Source organism: Corylus avellana, chromosome ca4 (assembly GCF_901000735.1).
Source record: "Corylus avellana chromosome ca4, CavTom2PMs-1.0".
Classification (NCBI taxonomy): Eukaryota; Viridiplantae; Streptophyta; class Magnoliopsida; order Fagales; family Betulaceae; genus Corylus; species Corylus avellana.
The window spans coordinates 25807333-25830106 of NC_081544.1; the positions used below are offsets into that span (position 1 = coordinate 25807333).

Here is a 22774-nt window from a genome sequence, read left to right on the forward strand (position 1 = left end):
GAGTCAACGTGATAAGTAGTATTTTTCATTTTTTTTTTTTTTGTTTAAATGAGTACTAGAGACTATACTTTTATTTCATTTTGGTGATATGACATTGTTAAAATACAACATTTTTAACTCACAAATATTCTACAATGCTGATGTAGTAGTTTCAGCCGACCATTATTTTGTTTTTTTTTTCATTAAGGGCAGATTAAATATTTAGTTGAGATTGTTACATCAATATTACAAGTAATTGTAAGATAAAAATAAAATAAAAAATTTAACATTATTTAAATTGTAAAATAATTACAAGAGATTAATTTCTTAAGAATTAATTAGTAGTGCCACCACAACTGTAAAATTGTTGTGTATAAAAATACCCATACGAATACCCCTCACGGTAAAGACGGTATGGTGTGGTGCGTATAAAAAATCCCCCACGCCTTGCAGTTTGCAGATTTTGGTAGCTTTCTCGCGCCTTTGAAAACCCTTGGGATATTTCTCTGCTTGCGACTGCGAACAATATGCAGGTATCTCTTTTGAATCCCTTAGAAGTTGGAACGGTTTTAATCAAAACCCAAAACCCTCATTCGCCATTATCCCTTTCTTTCTACTCTGTCTCCAATTGCTCCTCAAAACCCTAATCTCCATCTCTCTTGCTTAGAAAATAGATGCCGAGTGATGTCTTTCTTCTCTCTTTCTCCGTTTCCTCGGCAACCGAACATATTCTAATTGGACTGCCTTTCTTTGCTTTGAGCTTACATTTAGTGAAACCCACCAAAAAAAATACATGAACCAATATATGGGTGACTTTTTAGTTTTGGGATTTATTATTTTGTTTTCGACTTGGAGGAGTATCATTTTTGATAATATTTGGTGTTCGACGTAACTTAATTTGTGCTTTAAAAATCATTGCTAGACATTTACTTTTTATTTTTTTATTTTCCTTTGATACGAAGCTTTAGCGTTGAATTTCTTTAATAACTTCAAAATTGATGAGCTTGCTACTTGTACTGTGCAGGCCAGTGACAGGTTTAACATCAATTCCCAGCTTGAGCACCTCCAAGCTAAATATGTCGGTACTGGGCATGCAGATTTGAATAGATTGTAAGGCTGCCAATCCTTTAAAAGCCCATGTGTTTTTTTTCGGCTAGTATTTATTTGTTAGTTTGTTATTCTTAATTTCATTTATGGTTTTGGATGTGTAGTGAATGGGCAGTGAACATTCAACGGGATAGCTATGCGTCATATGTTGGGCATTACCCCTTACTAGCGTACTTTGCTATTGCGGAAAATGAATCAATTGGGAGAGAGCGCTACAACTTCATGCAGGTTTAGTCTAACTCGTTGTCTTGCAGTGTTTTCTCTGGTTGTCAGTTTCTGTTTGTTGAGAATTACCCGCACAAACACCTCTATTCACAATTCTAAGTGGTGCTTAATGCTTTGGTTTGCTTATATTTTCTTGGGTGGCATATTTTGACATTCTTCACTTATCAGTTCTCGAGTCTTTTTATGTAGTTTAGGTTATATGTTAAAAGCTCCAATGTCAACGTTTAGATATAGACACTCATTCCATCTCAAAATAGGTGCTGTGGCTTGGAATAATACGATTATTAATAAAAAGGTAAATATATAGTGATTTTTCTAAAATGTATACTAGGTATGGCATGATTTTTTGTGGGAATCTTGTTTGTTTTTCAAAAAAGATGAGGGTGATGTAGAAAATTGAAGAAGCATGAACTTTCAATTTTAGAAAGATTTTTATATTTTGAGACAACTGAAAAAGGTGAATGTTATACTCTGTTTTGAGATGGAGAGATTACATCTTTTTGTTGGAAAGTTATACAACCCACGACTTCACCTTCCATCCATTCTTATGGGAAGAGAAAGTGTCCCACTGAGTTAGAGGCTGTTGGCATTAGATACACGGGTGTGATTGGTCTTCTTTTTTTTTTCTTCCAAAAAATATGGTTATAGATGGGGTATAAAATGGTCAGAATGGTCACAGTTATGTGTTCTGTTCTCTTTTGTGTTGCAGAGTGTGGTTTGCCTATTTATGTATTTATTTAAAGGAGAAATTATACCTACTCCCCTCAAACTTAGAGTCTAATTGCAATGTCTCCTAAAATTTAAAAAGTTACAATTGACCATCAAGCTATTAGCCCATTTCACTTAGCCGCCGCCATTAAGAATTTATGTTAACTTGGACAACAAATGCATCACGTGATGTGAAATGTTCATTGTAGCTCTGATGAGATGTTTGAAAATACCAATATGCCCTTATGTTAAAAAAATAATTTCTTTTAAAAAATCTGGCCGTGAACCCATGGCTTGCCATTGACGATTTTTTTTTTTTAAATCTAACACAAGGGTATTATTGTCATTTTGGGTCACATGATACACGTGACTGATTTTCTGTATGATTTAATAAAAAACCTCTAACGGAGGGGGCTAGTATTGTGGGGGACATTGCAATTTGGCTTTTTTTTTTTGGGGTTTAAGTGTAGTTTCTCCTCATTTAAATCTTGGATATTACGGGCATACTACAGTTATCATAGAACTCTACTGAAGAAGATATTACAGTCTACTATCTCTATAAATGATCTTTTCTTCACCTTGATGAAGTTTAGTTGATAGCTTTCATCTCCTTTTTGAGCATATCGAAAAAGAAATTTAACCTTTGTCTCTTTATCAAAGCATGCTTTTCATTGATAGGAATTAGGAAGATCCCTGCTGCTAATCATGGGAGGAGTGTTGTTTTTCTTGATATAAGGTTAGGCGTGGCCTAGTTGAGGGGCTGTGTGGTTGATTACTTGGATGCAGAGTGATATGGAAGTAATTGCTACCTCTGTTTCATAACTTGTTATAGAAGTAATTAGTTCATTATTGTATAAATTACTGAGGAATCAAGAAACATGATTATATATGATGACTTAGATTAGAATGCATTTGTGAGAGAAGTTTGAGGAAGTGCAATCGAGAACAACATTGGTGGAAACTGGCTGCAAGATTTGGTGCCCTAGCCTTGGTTCAACAGAGACTAGTGGTTATTAAGAAATTATTTGTTCAAAATGAAGATCCTGCATGGATAAGAGAAGAGCTGAAATAGTACTTTGATTGTGTATATGCAAATGACTGAATGTATATAAAGCAATGAGATGGTTGAAGATTTGCTTAGCTGTCCACAAATAGTTGGAAAAGGTAATCAGCTTTTGATGCATTTGTGTGGTTTGTTCTGTCATTGTCATATGAAATATGGAAAAGTTGTCTATGATTGCTTATTTGTTTGGTTTTGGTTAAGATAAGTCAGGATTTAGTGGTTTGTGATTGTGAATGAAAGAACTTACGGTTGTTAGATTGCTTTTGGTGTTGAGGGACGAGAATATGAAATCAAAGGGGGCCTGGTCTTGAAGGAATCTGGTTACTGGAACTTCATGTGATGGATTAAATTTGAGGATTTGGGATTGGTTTTGATGGCTTAAAAGATGACTAAAGTATGGGAAAAACTTTTGATTTTTTACGGTTTCAAAGGGGTCACATGTCAAATAAGTCACTTTATTAGCAATTACTGTCAAAATGGACAAAAAAGAGGTCATGTGTGCTGGACGTGACTACTTTGGTTTTTTTTTTTCTTCTCCAAAATACCCTTAAAATTATTTTGAAAAAAAAGAAACAAAACAAAAGGGGTGACTGAACCACTCCCACAGATCTGGGTTGGTTTGACCACCCTCCTTTTCAATTTTTGGGGTGACCGACCACCCCCTTTTCATTTTTGTGGGGGTTGTATGGCCACCCTTATTTTTTTAGTGGGCAATTGTGGAATTTAATTGCTAAAGCCTGGGATAATTTTGGAAGAAAACCACCAAAGTGGTCACGTGTGCCACACGTGACCACTTTTCCATCCATTTAGACGAATTTTGCTAACTGAGTGGCCTTTGCGTAACGGAGTGACAGTTTGAGGTATCCAAATGCCACTTTTTAGAGTTTGGTGGGGTAAGTAAAAAATGGTGGTAGTTCGGGACCACAGTGTATTTTTCCCAAAACTTTCTTTTCTAAACTAGCCTAAAATCCACATATAAAGGCAAACTTGACTTGCTTTTGTAATGGTATCTGTCCTACAGCCCACATTTAGCTGATACTGAAAGAACCAAAATTTCTATGACTCAATAAACTAAATTAATTGCTGCATGACCCATAGCTCTAGAGTCTAGCCTTAGTAAGAGAATATCTATTGACAGTCCAACTGGTTGACTTGACCATCAAGTTAGGCACAAGACTAAGAATGTGATTGGCTGGCGAGATCATCTAAATAGGGACGACTTGTATAGTGTCAATGTTTGCACGCCTTCACATGTAAGAGTATAGCTCTTTTTGATATCAATAAAAGAGTAAAGTGCTGGTATGCACCACAATTCCATATCCATTTGTGACCTGAGAATTTTGACGAAGCTTAAGAGGTTATCTTAATCTTACCAATATGGTATCTAATTGGGCCTTTTTGATCAACTGTAACTTTAAATCATCCGATTCTTTTTCATTTTCTTTTCTTATTTTGCAATTGTATGACTTCAATACTATTCTCTTTCCGTTGCCTCACCTTTTCCAGTTAAATAAGACTAGTATTAGCTTATTCAGATACAGGAAATGATTCTCGTTTATGGTTATGAGGTTTTAGCCCTCGCATTATATATATGCCATTTCCCTTCAAACTAGAGGTTTATTTGCTCCTTTTTTTCGCCCCTCATCCCTTTGCTCGACATGAGGTTTTTTACTTCTTTCTGCAACAATTTTTGTTGTATTAGACACACACACACACACACATGTATGTTTGTATTTATATCTATGCATATCAAGTTTTTGTTTGCAATGCTATTTCTGAACTTTGCATGCAGATCATGTGGTTTATCTTTTCATATTTCCTCGTAGATGACATGATCTCTATATATAAGTTCTCAATCTAAAGTCTTTGTAATCCATCATTGCCATTGGTGTCACTTCTCTATATGTGTAACCTAGTAAATTCGTGCTGTATTTTCTAGCATGTTAGAGAAGCCTTATCTTTAATTAAACTGTATAGCCCAAATAGTTTCTTATGTTTGAATCTTGATCACCTGCTGTATCTTATTTAATCAACCATGGGACCAAATATTTTATCGGCCTATTTTTTTTGTCTTGAAGTTGCTATTCTAGTTTACTATGGAAGCATCGAAACACTCTCTGGTTTGCTGGAATTAATAATGAGTATTTACTTCATTCATATTTTGAAAAGATGGGATGAGTGACCAACATGTTCATAATTCCACATTCAAAATGTTGGCAAATGTTCTGGTTTGCTTGGATTTGATGATGGGTCTTTTGTGATATTAAATCTTATCTAATGATATTGGATGATGGCTTAGTGATTTTTGGAGCCTTATCAATAAATCCTCTAATCCTTTCTTCTTTTTGTTGGCAAATGTTATGGTTTGCTAGGACTGATGATGGGTCTTCTGTGATACTAAATCTTATCTAATGATATGGGATGATGGCTTAGTGATTTTTGGAGTCTTATCAATAAATCATCTAATTCTTTCTTCTTTTTGATTTTTGTTGTGCAGAAAATGCTTTTGCCTTGTGGTCTCCCCCCTGAAAGAGAAGACGAATGAGAATTGTCATTTGGGCCAAATCTGAAACATATTAAAACTCTCAATCTGTGCAAGCTGAGAGTCCCATATTTGTGACATCTAAATATGTTTTTGCTTGGATGAACAATTAATGTTATGTGAGACTGATGAATAGAGAGTACTTGGATCACACTCTCATCCAACTTTTGTTTGGGCTTGTAAAATTAGTCATTATGTGAACGCTTGGAATTTTTAGTCTTGATCTGGTTATGGGTTTTTCTGATCTCTCTCATCTTATAATTTCAACTAGAGGATCGACCATATCACGTTTTTAAATGAAAGAAGCTTGTTCTTGAACCTGCACACATTTAATCCCTTCATGTAGCCTTTTCAATGCTTCAAAACCTGAACCCTATGTGTATGGCTTACAAGGCTTGCTTCTTGTTCATTGACAACATTGTGCCTGTTGTTGTACTCATCGGTCATGTTTTTATTTAAAAAGGAAAAATTCAAGGGTTGATGGTACTCTCAGTCTCACGTTAAACTAGTAGTATGAATGATGAATACTTAGAACTATTTCATAGGGCACAAATTTCCTCCACTTTCGGCCTATTTTAATAGGTGACAAGTGTCATCTCTCAAATATTTCTTTTAAATATTTTAATATTTTTAAGAGTTATTTATTGTTATTTTACTAACTTAAGAACCTAAACATTAATTTGTGAGAAACTCAAAGATGTTGAATGACACTTGTTACTTATTGAAATAAGTTGAAGGAAATTTTATTTAAACTGGTTTGGAGAAAATTTATGTCCAAGTGTTAAATGCACCTTCAAAGCATTTACCGTCTTGGGTAGATAATATTAATCGAATCTCTAATCTTACCCTTAAATGCTCATATAAGCAAGTTGGTGTTGGAAAAAATTATCTGACATGGTAAATAGAAATAGCTAAGGGGATCTTCAAAGCATTTACTAATGAAGTACATTGTACAATTATCCTTAATCTATTTTTGAATTCAATGGATTATTGATTCATTCACTATAGATTGGTGAAAAAGTCATTTCTCTTTACTAAATGCAAGTTGTAAAGGCTTAGTGGACCACACCATTTGAGACATGCGGTACCAGATGAGTGGTCCAGATTAAAAGAAACTCCGTCGACCAAGATCATACGCCGGTGGATTGAGCATTGTAGCAGTTCGAGAAAATTATAAAAAGAGCGGCAGTTTAGTTTGGTTTGTTGCTAAAAACACACCGAATCTTTCCACAACACCACCGCCACAATGCCCGGACGCAATGACTTCAACACAAACCCTGCTCAGAGCCCTCCTCAGAAATCCCACCATCATCCAAACCAAGTCTCAGGCCAAACAGGTCCATGCCCACATCCTCAAAACCGAAGGCCCATGTTCCACTCACTTGTCCACCACCCTCGTCTCCATCTACTCAAACCTCAATCTCTTGCATGACTCACTCCTACTCTTCAACACCCTCCACTCCCCTCCCACTCTTGCTTGGAAATCCCTCATCAAATGCTACGCTTTCCATGGCCTTTCCCACCAATCCTTGGCTTTCTTTGTCGAAATGCGGGCTATGGGTAAGCACCCGGACCTCCATGTGTTCCCTTCTGTGCTGAAATCTTGCACATTGCTTATGGACTTGAGGTTGGGCGAGTCGCTACATGCCTGCATTATAAGGCTTGGTATGGATTTCGACTTGTATACTGGCAATGCGCTTATGAATATGTATTCGAGATTTCAGAGCTTGGGTGAGAGTGGCAGGCGGAGGCCTAGCGCGCCCAAGATGCTTGATGGAATGCCTGATAGAAGGCGAAAAGGCAAATGTGAAAGTGGTGTGGCTAGTTGTGGGGAACTGGGTGGTAGAATTGTGACTGAGGAGTTAGAAGGTGAGGAGGGGATGCTTTACTTTGATGGAAAAGCAAAGAGACGGATAGGTAGTGGGGAGACTTTCAATAATAATAGTAATTGTAACTCAATTGAATTGGTGAACAAGTATGAAGAACAGGCCACGGGTATTGATCATAGAGTTAACTTGAATCAAATAACTGATAAGTTGCCTCAAAGTAGTGGAAATAGGGAGATTAGTGGGCATTTCTATGGGAATATGAATGATGTTTCTGCAGGAAGGATAGACGTAAGGGCTTTTCTAATGGATAATGTGAGAAAGATCTTTGATATGATGCCAAAAAGGGATCTTGTTTCCTGGAATACTGTGATTGCAGGAAACGCACAAAATGGAATGTATGAAGAAGCTTTAGCAATGGTTAGGGAGATGGGGAATGCGAACTTGAAGCCTGATTCTTTCACTTTGTCGAGTGTTCTTCCCATCTTTGCAGAATATGTGGATGTTATTAAGGGAAAGGAAATCCATGCGTATGCCATAAGACATGGGTTTGATGCAGATTTGTTCATTGGAAGTAGCTTAATTGACATGTATGCCAAGTGTACTCGCGTGGAAGATTCATGTCGGGTCTTCAATCTCTTATCTCAGCGTGATGCCATTTCATGGAACTCTATAATTGCAGGATGTGTGCAAAATGGTCTGTTCAACGAAGGCCTGAGATTCTTTCGGCATATGTTGAAGGCTAAAATTAAGCCAAGGCACATTTCCTTTTCAAGTATCATGCCAGCTTGTGCTCACTTGACCACACTACTTTTGGGGAAGCAGCTACATGGATATGTAATTAGAGGTGGATTTGATGATAACATGTTTATAGCCAGCTCCCTCGTGGACATGTATGCCAAATGTGGGAACATTAGGATAGCTCGGTGGATTTTTGATGAGATGGAGCTACATGACATGGTGTCATGGACGGCCATAATCATGGGATATGCTTTGCATGGGCATGCCCATGATGCCATTTCCTTATTTGAGCAGATGGAAAAGGAGGGAGTAAAACCCAATGATGGGGCTTTTGTAGCTGTGTTGACTGCCTGCAGCCATGCTGGATTGGTAGATGAAGCTTGGAAATATTTTAATAGTATGACTCAGGATTTTGGAATTGCTCCAGGCTTGGAGCACTATGCTGCTGTTGCAGACCTTCTGGGTCGAGCAGGAAGGCTGGAGGAAGCTTATAAGTTTATCTCTAACATGCATATTGGACCAACAGGAAGCGTGTGGTCAACACTGTTGGCCGCATGTAGAGTTCGAAAGAATGTTGAATTGGCAGAAAAGGTTGCTGACAAAATATTCAGGGTTGACCCTGAGAACATAGGGGCTTACATTCTACTGTCAAACATTTATTCTGCTGCTAGGAGATGGAAAGATGCAGCAAATTTGAGAATGTTCATGAGGAATAAGGGCATGAAAAAGAAACCAGCTTGCAGCTGGATCGAAGTTAAGAACAAGGCGCATGCTTTTGTGGCTGGAGATAAATCCCATCCGTATTATGACAGAATAAACGAGGCACTAGAAGTTTTACTAGAGCAGATGGAGCGAGATGGGTATGTTCCCGACACAAAAGAGGTGCTCCATGATGTTGAAGAGGAGCATAAGAAATACTTACTACATAGCCACAGCGAAAGGCTCGCTATAGCATTTGGCATCATTAGCACTCCTGCAGGAACAACAATTCGAGTAACAAAGAACATTCGTGTCTGCACAGACTGCCACACAGCAATTAAGTTCATATCAAAGATTGTTGGAAGAGAAATCATTGTGAGGGATAACAGCCGATTTCACCATTTCAAGGATGGAAGGTGTTCTTGTGGTGATTATTGGTGACTCAGCATAATGTAATAGGGTTGTTTTGATTTGACCTGAAACCATTTAGAAATCGGCCAAACTGCAGGATGACTTGGTCCTTTGAGCGTGTCAAAGAGATTGGTAGCGACCATTAACGAACCAATAAAAAGGAGTTCCTGATGGCACTGCAAGTCTGCTACCAAGCAAGCACAGGAAAAATGCCAAATACAATGAAGTGCCATCTAATTCACCTCTCTTTTGTTGGAAATGACACTACTCCTTTGAAGTACTGCATCACATGTTCTGTTAAGAGAACTGTCTACTGATTAACAGAAACATGTGATGCATCACATGCTATTGCTTACCAGAAAGATTTCCCACAGAAACAATCATTCAAATTTGATAGCAAACTACATCTTATCACTCAGAGCTTAACGTGGTTATCATCTCTATATACAAAATTCAGTATTGCAGAACTTACCTGCATAGCGTTTGATTACTTTTATTGGCATATATGATTAGGGCCTAGGGGAGGAGGCTGCTGCTGTTTTTTCTACAATCATTGGTTCAGATGATTAATTGTCATTACCTGCTTCTAAATGGTACAGTTGGCCTTATGTCCCTTTCCTTTTAGGTGTACAATGACTTGCATGCCTTTAAATGCATGGTTAGTTTTACTCAACATTCTTCAAAGAACTTCCCTTTGCCCCAGGTTATCATCTGAAAGCGGTGTTTGTAGCTTCTTGCAAATTATTGTGCTGGTAAGTTGGTAACAATACCCTTCTTCTTCCTCCTCCTCCTATTAAAATTGTGGTGTTTTTGCATGATTAGTAAATATCAAGCTTTGTTTTTCTTTTTTTTTTTTTTTTTTTTTTTTTTTTTTTTTTTTCATGCATTATTTAGAGATTGGTAACTAGCCTACCAGGACAAAAATTCTGAAAAATACCAATCCCAATTCCCAACATGTAGCTACCAAAGGTGTAATTTTTGATTTTTGTCCGATGACCAAAGGGGGAACCAACCAGAAGACAAGTGGGTCTAGGATTGGTCCCATAGACAATGAATAGGTCAAATCAGTTACCAACTATTTATCTCTATATGTACGCTACTGAAAGCTACGCTTCATACCCTGAGATGCAAAGTTGCAAGGATATATACCCACTCGACAAAGGCACCCATGCCCTGGGTTTCTTTTAATTAAGCTTATATTTATTTTCTGCCTATCTGTGTTGACTTGTACAAGTGTAGAACCTCTTCATTATTTTCAGGCTAAAATCTCCACAGATCTTTGAGGTATTAATTCGTTACCTATATTTTAATTTTTTTTCTTCTTTTATCTTTTTATCTTTTTATATTTATATTTATAATTATAAATTTTCTTTATTTTATTGAATGTAACACATTTTGATTGAGTATCACGTGGCGGCAGTACTTTATAAATTCAAGGGAAGCTTGATGAAATGATTTATATATATATATAAAACGGGGAAAGTGGAAGTATATACGTTGTATATAGTCTTGACAGGTCTGAGAGAGAAGCAATGAAAGCGAGACAATGTGCCAACTTACTGCTTCTCTCCACTATTATTACAATATTAATTCCCCATAACCCACGTTTCTTTCTACTTTTGCATTGAGTTAGCATGAGGGTTTTTTAATTTGCTTTTTTTGTTTTTTTTTTAAAAATTTTGTCTTTACTTTTACTTTGGCATTGACAATAAATATATACAGATTAGTGTGGTGGCCATGCTTGGTAATATATCGGCTCGGTGTTTTATGTTTTCATAAACAAAACTATACTTTTTTTTTTTTTCTAAATAAATTATTTACAAAATATATATATATTTTTATAATTTTTTGTATTATTTTAGCAAAACAAATGCTATACTCTTGCATGTGTATGAGTTAACTTATTATTTAATTTTTTTTTTTTTTTTTTTTTTTTTAAAAAGTAGTCATATAACTAAGAGAGTGTTGATTGAGTGAGCAATTCTAACCAATTTTATCTACCTCATACAATTCTAGCCAAATCGGAGTGATGGCGCGGCAACTTTTTTCCTTTATTGAGAGTGAACTCCGCACATAATCACTATATTTTTATTTATTTTTATATGTTTTTTCAAAATAAGTAGTTGTACTCCAAAAAAAAAAATCTCAAATAAAAATACTTCACGCTGAGTCATCAACTTTAACCTTTATATATCACATTAAAAAAATGGAAAATGATAAGTGTTTTTTTTAGTGTTCTTATGATGTCCCATAACTGTGACGTGACTTTTAAAATCACAAATAGATTAAAAGTCAATAATGATAATTTCAAATTCAATGATAATTTTAAAAGTCACATCACAGTTGGGAGGACACTAAAAAAACACTAGAAAAACACTTAACATTTCCCTTAAAATATATATATATATATATATATATATATATATTAACTAACATATTTTTGTTTTTTTGCAAGTAGTCTACTTTGTTTTTTGCTAAGTTCACCAGTAATCTATTTTTGTCACATACAACCCGGGAAACTTTGGACCTTAATCTTAATATCATTTACAGTAGGAGACAACCTGAAATGATTGCTCCCATTGAAAAAAAAAAAAAAATAAATAAAATGTTTTTGAGTTCAAAATGCAAATTAATTAATTAAGCATTTCTTTCTTATAAGTAATGCGTCACAGTAAGAGACAACCTGAAATGATTGGACCAACACATCAATTATACCGAAAGAAAAGGAAAAAAAAACAATTAATTATTAATTACACGAGACCATTGCACTATTTTTACTCATTATCTCTCTCTCTCTCTCTCTGATTACAAACATTTCCTTCATAGTTCATACTAGAAGGGAGTTGAGTAAAAGGTAAATAAAGTATGATTTTTCTCATTATCTTTCTCTCTCTCTCTCTCTTTGATGCCAAGCATTTTCCCTTGTAATTCATGCAATGAGGAGTTGAGTAAAAGGTTAAGGTAGATAGAGTTCATGATTAGCACATAAGGTGGGCGAGCCTGCTATAATTTTCTCACTTTTAACCGATTTTAATTCTTTTAATAAGAGAATAGAAAATAATAATAATAATAATAAAGACATGTAATATCAGTTAGCTTTTCCTTCATCAATCATCCACTTTCTCATCCATTTTCATTCACCTCTCTCTGTCTCTCTATCTTTCTCTCTTGCTCTCTCTGTCTGTCTCTCTCTCTCTCTCAGCCCAATATTCCTTTCCAGAGAATCTCAAGAATTTTGCGAGAAAACCCAATCCCTGTCCTAAACCCAGATCCGAAAGATCCCCTTGGAGGCTACCTCCCGCGGTTCTTTGGCCGTGCAAATTGTAAGCAGATTAAGATTCCTCTGCCGACTACAAAAAGTCCCAATCCCATTCTTTTCCTCTCAACAATAATCTCTCTACCCACGATAAAATTCGCAGAAAAAAGAAACTTTTTTTTTTTGTTCTCTGACTCTTTTCTTTCACATTCTTTTTCTCATCCCGATTTTCCCAATACAAAAGGCCCCCTTTTGATGAGCCTATAGCTCGGGTTTAATTCCGTGAGTAATGGGTTTTTTGTAGATTTTTTTTATTAAAAAAAAAAAAAAAATTCGTATTGTAGTTGTGAGCTAGAGATATATTTACATGTTTTTTTTTTTTTTTTTCAGATTTTTGGGTGAAGACTGTATTTTTGAGCTTGGTTGTTGATGTATAGAAAAAGTTCTGGGATCATTTTGTTTGTGCTATGATTTGATGGATCTGAGAGTGGATTGGAATCGAAGATCTGTCGGCAGTGAGCTTTTTGGATGAGCTAAAAGATTTGTGATCATTGTAGTATTGGATTGGATTGTAGGCTAAGAGGGTGAAGGAACTGAGCTTGTTGGATTTGTATTCTTTTGATTGGGAGTTGGATCATGGAGCATGTGATTGGTGGGAAGTTTAAGCTCGGTCGGAAGATCGGTAGCGGATCATTTGGCGAGCTCTATTTGGGTATGCAACTCATGCGTGTAAAGTAGCATTGTTTGCTTGTTTCACCCTTATCTTACTTTTTCTTGTTGCGAATCATGTTGGGTTCATAATGGTTTCATTTGGTTTGTTTCAGGGGTTAATGTCCAAAGTGGAGAGGAAGTGGCTGTCAAGCTGGTATGTGAGGGGCCCTTCGTTTCCTCTGTTCCATATAAATTTTGTTTGGGATGTTTGATTTTCTTTTCTCTCCCTTGCGGTGTTGGATGGTATTGAAGTACGATGTGTAGGAGTTTTTGGAGTATTTGGGACTGGTTCAGGTTTTTGTTTATGCCGTAATTTAGTAGATTTAAGTTTTTAGACCAAGTCACTGATTGAACAAGCAAAAAACATGGCACTAGTATCCAACTGTATGTTATTGGTTACCTCTTTTGTGAGAGGTGGATTTTGTCTATGTAGAAAACCGCTTTAAATTTTGAGCAAACTTGCATTTCAGTTTGCTTAAACAGTTCATTATTTGATTTCTTATATTGCTTAGTCTAAATACCAAATACTTCCTTTGCTGTTTAGCTAAGCTGATTAATTGCTGAAATTAATTTACAGATCTCCTTAAAAGCATGCTACACCCAGTTTATGTGTTAGTTTGATCTAGCATTGCTGTTTTCCTAACGGCTGAGAGGACTAATATTTGAGGGGTGGATTGGTAATTCAGTTAAGTTGGATTTTAGGTGTTGAGAATTGTGTTTTAAGGTCGCACTAAGAATTATTTCAGTCAAGTATCTATAAGTATTCACAATAATGTATTTATATACTTATTTATTATGAATGGCATAAGAGAGCTGGGGAAGGGCTTCATTTAAGTTTTCAATCAAAGTGTTTATTGACCTTTGGCTCCCTCATATATTATTATCTAGACCTTTTAGGTGGTTCTGGTTGATTATTTTGGTATTAATACCAATCTTAATCTGGATGTTGTGTGTGCATCTGGTGTTAATACAAGTTTTATATTATTATTCTTTTCGTGTGCTTGGGCGGTACATGGTTGAGTACTTCAATTCAAGTTTTAATTGTTTTTTTATATTTTTGGAATCTGTGGATTTTGCTTGTATGCTACTTTAGTAAGTTTATGACTTTCATTCCAACCTATGCATACTTTTCTTGTTTCCTCAGGAATCTGTGAAGACCAAGCACCCTCAGCTTCATTATGAGTCAAAGTTATACATGCTTCTACAAGGAGGGAGTAAGTTTCCTCATTTAATCCTTTTGTCTATAGTGAATTGATATGAAGGGATTTAGTTAAAATCAATTTATGTATCTACTTATCCATCTTTTATCTGTATGAAGCGGGTATCCCCCATCTGAAATGGTTTGGCGTTGAGGGCGAGTACAATGTTATGGTTATTGACCTTCTAGGGCCAAGCCTAGAAGACTTGTTCAACTATTGCAATCGAAAGTTTTCTTTAAAAACAGTTTTGATGCTTGCAGATCAGTTAGTAAGTATTCAATGTTTTCAATGAAAGGTATATTTGGTAATATGTTATTACTTCTCCCAAAAAACAATGAAGGTATATTGGTTAAAATGGCTTTCTTTCTGATACTTTTCCTTTTCCTGTTATTTTATGTAGATAAACAGAGTTGAGTATATGCACTCACGGGGTTTTCTTCACCGTGATATAAAGCCTGACAACTTCTTAATGGGTTTAGGGCGCAAAGCTAATCAGGTAAACTTTTGTGTACATTTTCATCTTCTGTTACTTTAAATACATGCAAACATTGGACCTTAGTACATAAATATCTTTGCATTAGGCCACCTTCAATTCTATTTAAGACTCTGTTTGGCTTCCGTAGGAAATATTGGACATCTTGAAAATGTGAATGTTGTGATAATATTTTGTAGCTATAGGTAATCATCAACAAAAGATTATCATCAAACCCCACCCACACCCCCCCCAACACACACACAAAAAGTGGTGGATTTATGGTGATAGATATTTGTGTCTATACATGCACTTCATACTGAGAATTGTATGTACTCTCTCTGTCCTAAAATAAGTGTCTTGGTTATAATTTGAAGATTACACGGTCAATAGGCAGGGCTGGACCTTATACAGGTTTGATGGTTGAACTGGTCTATGCTTTACTCGGTTGTTTTAGGGTTTCTTAGATATGTTTGCTGGGGATAGGGGCAAAGTATCAAATTCTGAAGAAGGATTGGCAATTGCTTGGTATAACACTTTAGTTAGTAAGACCAAATGTATTTAGGTTATGGCCCTGTATGGGAATCCTTTAGTTGCTTTTGCTGAGTTGATAAGTATAATATGTCCTTATGTGAAGAGTGACTATTAGATCTCTTGCTGATGAAAGAAAATAGAGTCTATATAATGGGGGTAAGCCAACCCCTCAACAAATGTTAAATCTTGTTCAGAGAATATACTTGCAATATGGGCAATCTTATATTAGTGTTACTTCTTTTGGTTCTGTTGTCAAGTCCAGGGACATGCTAAATCTTGTGGTTGATGGATGGAAGCACAAATAGGGCAAACCATACAGATTTGATTTGTCTTTTGTCTTGATCAAATATCTGACTGGTTGTGGCTTTTACTCCCAATGGCCAACATGATAATAGTTTGGGGAGACCTGTACAAGAATATTTGACGTGGATTCATTCATTGATATCCTGTAGATCCTAGTTTATTAATTTAATTTATAGATAGTACATAGCTTGATTGGAAGATATTGAAATTTGGTCATTCATGAAGAGGTGATTTGTAGTTCTGGAGAAATTCACATAAAGAAAGAGGTTTGACCTTCATATTCTTTTTCCAAAACTGTGAACTGCTGCCAAAGATCAAGCTTATCTTTGTATCCCAGAAAATATTGATTAAAAAAATTCGTGATTTAATATAATTAGGAAAATCCTAGATTGAAATTCAGTATATGTAAATTTTACTGAGTGGTGATAAGATGGATCAACCTTGGGGGCTTGAAGTTGATGTATTTCATTGATTGAAAAATCCCCTAAATGGCTAATACATGTTCTGGTTACTGAGCTTAATCCTACTTGTTTTCTGCTGAAGCGCAGATATCCCAATATCACATCCGAAGAGGGACAAAGTGAAGTAGGAATATGAGAGGAGAATAGGCATTTTGACTCTAGATAGATACAGCCTGGCTATTTTGCCAAGCTCTTATTAGACTGAGTTCACTGAATTTCAATGTATGACATATTGTATTGACAAATGCCCTTGCCCCATGGCAGCATTGATCTGTTTAACTGATGTTTACTTAGTCATTTGTACATGACTTAACTCCCTCTGAAATTTGTAGTTCTATCTGTTTTAGATGTGCCTATTCAATTGTTAGGATTTCCTTGCTTAATTGGGTTTATTTTTCACCACAGGTATATATAATTGATTATGGTCTGGCAAAAAAGTATAGGGATCTTCAAACACACAAGCACATACCATACAGGTAATCCAGCACTATTGTTTCTTGTGGCTTCCTGAATTGTTATTTCTGATACAACCTAGTGTACTTTGTTCCTTCTTTTTTTTTTTTTTGCTTTTCCCTTTTCATCCTTTTATTTGGAAGGGGGGGAGGAGAAGCTGCTGTTGCATGCACATGTCTTCTGAATGTGATTATATTTCTTACTTCCCAGTTGTTTTATTTTATTCTGTTCATGGAGTACTTCTGCACACTAGAACTTCTTGCATATAAAATTTCATGCAAAAATGTGGACAACCTTGGATCACTCATTTTATAAAAACATAAAGATGGATATATATATATATATATATATATATATATATATATATATATGGACTGGCAGCTTTAACAAGTAATGACATGGCTTACTTATCAAAAAAAAGTAATGACATGGCTTTATTTGCCTAGGTATGCTATGTATCTGTTTATAATACGGGTCTGAGTGTTTCATTATACCCTTTTCTTTCATGTTTTCATGGATGTTGGCCCCAATTACTAATGAATTTCTGGCTTCCTGATGCATTGATATACTACTCATATTTCCCATGTTGTCAGTATTTGTCGCCTCTTTGTCAATATAAAGTACCCCCCACCAATTTTTCCTCTGTTCATGTGGTTTTCTTTTTGGTACAGAGAAAACAAAAATCTCACAGGAACAGCACGTTATGCAAGTGTTAACACTCACCTTGGAGTTGGTGAGTGAACTTTGCTTTTTTGCAGCTAATATAATTTGAGATGGTTTTGTGTTCTTGCTATCACATATTTAGATGTATTTATGATTCTAATTTCCCTGCAGAACAAAGCAGAAGGGATGATCTTGAGTCTCTTGGTTATGTGCTAATGTATTTTCTGAGAGGAAGGTTGATCTCTTATCCGACATTCTCACTTCACCTAGTTCGTTTACGCATATTCACATATTTAACTTGCTAAATATGACTGTGTTTCAGCCTTCCCTGGCAAGGCTTAAAAGCAGGCACTAAGAAGCAGAAGTATGACAAGATCAGTGAAAAGAAGATGCTTACCCCTATAGAGGTATCACTGCTTGCTCCTGCAAGCATCTTATGCCAAAACACTTAATTTTATGATGAAGACATAAAAAAACCGGTTTATGCTATAGAGTCTGATATCTCGTCCTTGGTCTATTCGTAAGTTCTCTAGACATTTATTAACTGAAGGTATGTGAAACAAATATGCTATTTGACAGGTCCTTTGCAAATCGTATCCATCAGAGTTCACGTCATACTTCCATTACTGCCGATCATTACGGTTTGAAGACAAACCAGATTATTCATATCTGAAGAGGCTTTTCCGTGATCTATTTATCCGAGAAGGTTACTTGTGGACTCTTAAGCCCCAGCCCTTATAATTATTTTTATTTATTTGTTTTAATAGATGTTGAGTTGTTCTTTCTTGGATACTAATCTTGAATCTGATTTAGAGGTTTTACAGAACTTAGGATTCAGTGAGTTCTAATTGGTGCAGGTTATCAGTTTGACTATGTATTTGATTGGACTATATTGAAGTATCCTCAAATTGGCTCCAGTTCTAGAGCTCGAGTTAGTACATAATTTGTTAGCATTTATTTATTTGTAAAAAGATATTTTGCATGAGTAGTAAATGATCTAACATCTTTTCATGTCATTTTTCAACAGCCAAGTGGGAAACCAGTGTTAAACCCTGGAACATCTGCCGACAAAGTAGAAAGGCCTTCAGGTCTGTTCCCTTTCACAGTGAGGCTTGGAATCATGTTGGTCATTAACAATCAACTTCTTTAGATGTTTAGAATTCTGCTAATATGTAACAAGGGCTACAGGCTGTCAAATGCTTGTCCTGTGTATGCTGTGCTTGAGATATCTATTTTCATTTTTTGAATGCTGGATTTCCTTTTTTTGATCACTGGTATTTCCCTAGAAAGCTTGTAGAGTAGTGGGATCTGTAGTACTTTGTTTAAATTGTAAATGTTTCTACACAATTTCATTTCTTATTTGAAATAGAAAGATGAACAAGTTTTCAACATCTTACACATACCATTGTATATTTCTTGTAGTGGGACAAGAAATTCGAGAAAGGTTCTCTGGTGCTGTTGAGGCATTTTCTAGAAGGAATGGCTCAGGGCATGGTTTGCATGGTGATCACTCCAGGCACAGATCTTCAGATGATGTCCCATCTTCTAAGGACGTGGTGAGTGGTTGCGAGTAGTGATATGCAATTTTTTGCATAGTTTCTGTTAATTTCCCTCTTTTTAATTTCTGTGTAGTCATTTTTGCACTCTGATTCTCAATTACTGCTCTCTCTCTCTCTCCCTTATATTTGCAGCAACCTGATTTTGAAAGGGGACGCAGTTCTTCTCGTAATGGTAGTACTTCAAAGAGGCCTGTAATTTCAAGCAGCCGGCCAAGCTCCTCTGGTGAGCCTAGTGAGAATCGATCAAGCCGGCTAATCTCAGGCAGTGGTCGCCTTTCCACAACCCAGAGGGTTCAACCTGGGTTTGAATCCAAAACAACATCTTTTACCCGTACTGCAGCCACGAGAGGTGGCCGTGATGATACCCTTCGAAGCTTTGAGCTCCTGTCTATCGGCACAGGAAAGAGGAAATAAACTGGTAAGAAGTGCTTGTGTCAAGGCTCAAAGATGTCCTTTTGCAGTTTGTCATGATGTCAGCAGTATTATGGTTTGCCCCAGTTATTTTGTAAATGTGTATCAATTGGTGGGTTCAATTCACAGCTAAAGCTCACTGTAGAACATGTGTCCACATGGTTGTACCTCTTCGGGTTTCTCGCCGTTATAATGCCGCCGAGTCTCATCCAAGAAAGAGAAAATTATCTCACTTTACGAAATTGTTCATATATTGGAGACCCTTGCAGTTGTAATAAGTACACTCTTATATCTTTTCAAGGGGGAAAAAAAAAAGAAAAAAAAGAAGAAAAAGCTTGCTTCACAACTAATGCGCCCGTTGTCTTCTTGTTGTCCATTACATAATATATTCATATATTTTTCATCGAGCTTTATGCAAATGTTGTACAACTTTGTAGAAAAGTTGCTGCTTTTGGGTAAACGACGTTGGAGAGTCATTGGTTTGTTTCATCACCCACCCACTTGCTGAACCTTTCTGTCCATCTGGTTTGAAAAAGGACAAGAACATTTGCTTTGATGTTTTATTGTAATCATGTTGTAAGCCATTAACGTTTTTGTAGTGGTTAGCACGTAAATTAAAGTTTAGCTGAACAGAACAGCCTCCCTCGATTTCCATCCTTGTACCCTTTTGAGGGCTAGTGATTTCTTTATACAGGAATTGTTGCAAGGGTGAAACTACTCTTTTCAGTTGATTATATAGAAAGTGTAGCAGAAATAGAAATTTCAATCTGAAGTTGTTTCTACTGTCTAGTGCATATGTTGTGATTATTATTAGCTTTCATTTTTGCCATTGAGATGCCTGTTTCTCTTATGTTTTAGTGTAATTTATGTGTTTGTTACGGGTATAATACTAGTGTTTTGTTTCTCCTTTTCTTTTGTATTTTCAGTTAGTTTCGTCCTCATATATATATATATATATATAACTAATCATGTAAACAGTTTCTTTTTTAGATTTACCCCTCTAACTATTATCATATTTACAATGTCCTCCAATTTACACTATGGCACTTCCAAATTCCAATGGAATTTGAACTGGGTCTTGTTAGTCATACGATATGAGTCTTGAGAAAGCTTCCATTACCAAAATAAACAGATAAGGTGACAAAGGGTCACCTTGCTTAAGACCTCTACCCTTGCTTAAGACCTCTATTTTTAAGGAAGAAGCCCGTAAGCTCACTATTAAGGCTAATAGAGAATTAAAATGTAGTGCCATTTACTGCCCCTTTCCCTTTTATTTCTTGGCATTGTATTTTTTCTTTTTTTTTTTACCTAAAAAAAAAATAAAATTAAAACTCATGCGTGACCATAATAACTCATGTCTGCTAGGAGCCAAGGCATGAAGGGCTTAGACGATGGGAACCACATACGTATGTGAAGGAGCTGTGAGGGATTTATCTTCAATTAAGGGTAGAAAGAGGTGTCAGTTGAATAGTAAACTGGCACCTTTATTAGTGTCGGTTTAGTGTTCAACCGACACCAAATTGAAAATGATGTTGGTTGAACAGTAAACCAACACTAATTATTATTGTCGATTACTGTTCAACCGACACCATTTTTAATTTGGTGTCAGTTTTGCCTAAACTGACACCATCCAAACAGTCACGAAATCTAGTTTTTTTTTTTTTTTTTGTAGCATACATTCCATCAAGCCCAATTAAACCGTAGCTTGACTTATCCTCATCAGGACATTAATGGAACTCAAACATATCGGTTGGACTCAAAGTGATTTACACTAATCAAGCATGAAGATTTCTATTTTAGGAGTCAAACCTAAATATTAGTGTTTACCTAACTACATGTGAAATGTTTTATGGCTACTAACCACCGGCCTTGATGGTTACTCCCTTAGCATTGTTACTTTTCTTTAGTACTACCCAATTTTTTTTCTCACAAGCATATCCCAAAAACTTACCAAAATTATCGTAAGTGAATCTTTGCTTTTTCACTTAGAATGAAACTTGAGACACACCTGGTTCATTTATAAATTATGGTACAGTCTTAATGAGCTTGCTCTTTTTCTGCTCATAAAACTTGGTCGGTCGTGGCGATATTTCCTCGTACCCCCTTCACTTGTCATCTACTTCTTAATTAATGGCTACAAATTATGAATTAATTTAGTTGCTCGATCACGTGGCATTAACATGATCACGTTTTGATCGTCCTCGAATGTTGGGAGGATAAATGATTGCATTCGATCATCAACCAGCAGCTACCACTTCTTCACATTTTGCTACCTTCAAAATCTGGCTGCAATGTTTTTGGTTCCCTTCAAAAAAAAAAAAAAAAACAAAGAAAAAAGCTTGCACGAGGCTAAGAATGTTACTATTGACGTCTTACCCGATAGAATTAAGTAATGTTAACTATTTAATAGACTATTATACTATACAACTGAAATGACGTAGTAGTGAAAATTGTCATCTCAATTGTATGGTAATCGAATAACAGTCTATTAAATAACATTATTATCCCATATGAATTAAGTGTGTAAATATAATTCGTAAAGTTAATTCAACTACGTACGGAGAGTTTGTTTTTTGTTTTTGTAACGTTTCTATAGGTACTATTTTTTCTTAGTAATGGTGATTAATTAGTTAAAATCACCAATTTTCCTTTTACCAATTAATCACCAATCCTGGAAGTCTAGCTCCTTAAAATAAAATAAATGTTAATTATCTTTATTAGGAAATAAGTCCTTCTCTTCATTTATGGAATGATATCCTTCAAAGTAGATACATATTATCTTATATAAAATGAAGGAAAATGTTCAGGGTACTATTACACATGTTACAATTTCCTAGCAGCCCATAATTGGTGAAATAATTAAAAGTATATTGTTAACAATTGAATCGCTAAATAATTAAAAACTGTCATATCAGTTTGTAAATAACTTTATAGTAAAAGCTATCTGAAACCATATTAATGGCAATGACAGTAAAGAATGAATTTAAAGAATATCTCATTCATATGCCATTATACTTCAATATAATATCATCCGCTTATAATTAATTAAATTAGGCTGTGTTATCTTTCTCGTGTCAAAAAGATGTAAATCAGGTACTAATATGGAAGCTTCATAAAATAAAATTCACATAATATGAATGCCATTAAACAGAAGAGATTAATTGCATGTAGTATCAAAACTCAAGAAAGGAAATATTTAATATGAGATCACATAAAAATGGTTTGAAATTAATAATACATTTTTGGGAAATTAGCTTGAATTAGTAATTACGAACCCTCTTTAATGCACAAGCCAGCAATCCCATATCTAGCCCTGCGCAGAGATTCCTGCATCAAAGCAGTATCATCCATGGTAAATAACACACCCATACATACAATTTCCCTTCCATCTTAGGTGTCCCACTTGTGCTTAATTATGAAAACAACTTAATGAGCAATAAATAGGTCAAAC

The 22774-nt window shown here is 35.6% G+C and overlaps 3 protein-coding genes across 4 annotated transcripts; all 3 read left to right on the forward strand.

Annotated features, from left to right (window-relative positions):
- The first annotated feature begins 402 nt into the window (after positions 1-402).
- Positions 403-5870, forward strand: LOC132179656 (uncharacterized protein At4g14342). Its single transcript, XM_059592411.1, has 4 exons — positions 403-512; positions 1004-1089; positions 1191-1314; positions 5580-5870. Exons 1-4 carry the CDS (start codon positions 507-509, stop codon positions 5625-5627), a joined length of 264 nt encoding a protein of 87 aa, XP_059448394.1. The 5' UTR covers positions 403-506; the 3' UTR covers positions 5628-5870.
- Positions 5871-6808: 938 nt separating this feature from the next.
- LOC132178634 (putative pentatricopeptide repeat-containing protein At3g23330) lies at positions 6809-10083 on the forward strand. The gene has a single exon (XM_059591105.1). It carries the CDS (start codon positions 6884-6886, stop codon positions 9329-9331), a length of 2448 nt encoding a protein of 815 aa, XP_059447088.1. The 5' UTR covers positions 6809-6883; the 3' UTR covers positions 9332-10083.
- Positions 10084-12424: 2341 nt separating this feature from the next.
- Positions 12425-20095, forward strand: LOC132177205 (casein kinase 1-like protein 10). 2 transcript variants are annotated; one of them, XM_059589454.1, is made up of 15 exons: positions 12425-12839; positions 12948-13269; positions 13382-13422; positions 14413-14482; positions 14587-14735; positions 14868-14963; positions 16643-16713; positions 17362-17423; positions 17525-17588; positions 17676-17760; positions 17933-18059; positions 18211-18284; positions 18381-18441; positions 18776-18909; positions 19045-20095. In XM_059589454.1, the coding sequence occupies exons 2-15, from the start codon at positions 13194-13196 to the stop codon at positions 19324-19326; spliced, it is 1392 nt and encodes a 463-aa protein (XP_059445437.1). In that variant the 5' UTR covers positions 12425-12839; positions 12948-13193; the 3' UTR covers positions 19327-20095. The 2 variants fall into 2 exon arrangements, with proteins under 2 accessions (XP_059445437.1, XP_059445438.1); XM_059589455.1 differs by having other exon boundaries at positions 12425-12624.
- The last annotated feature ends 2679 nt before the right edge of the window (positions 20096-22774 follow it).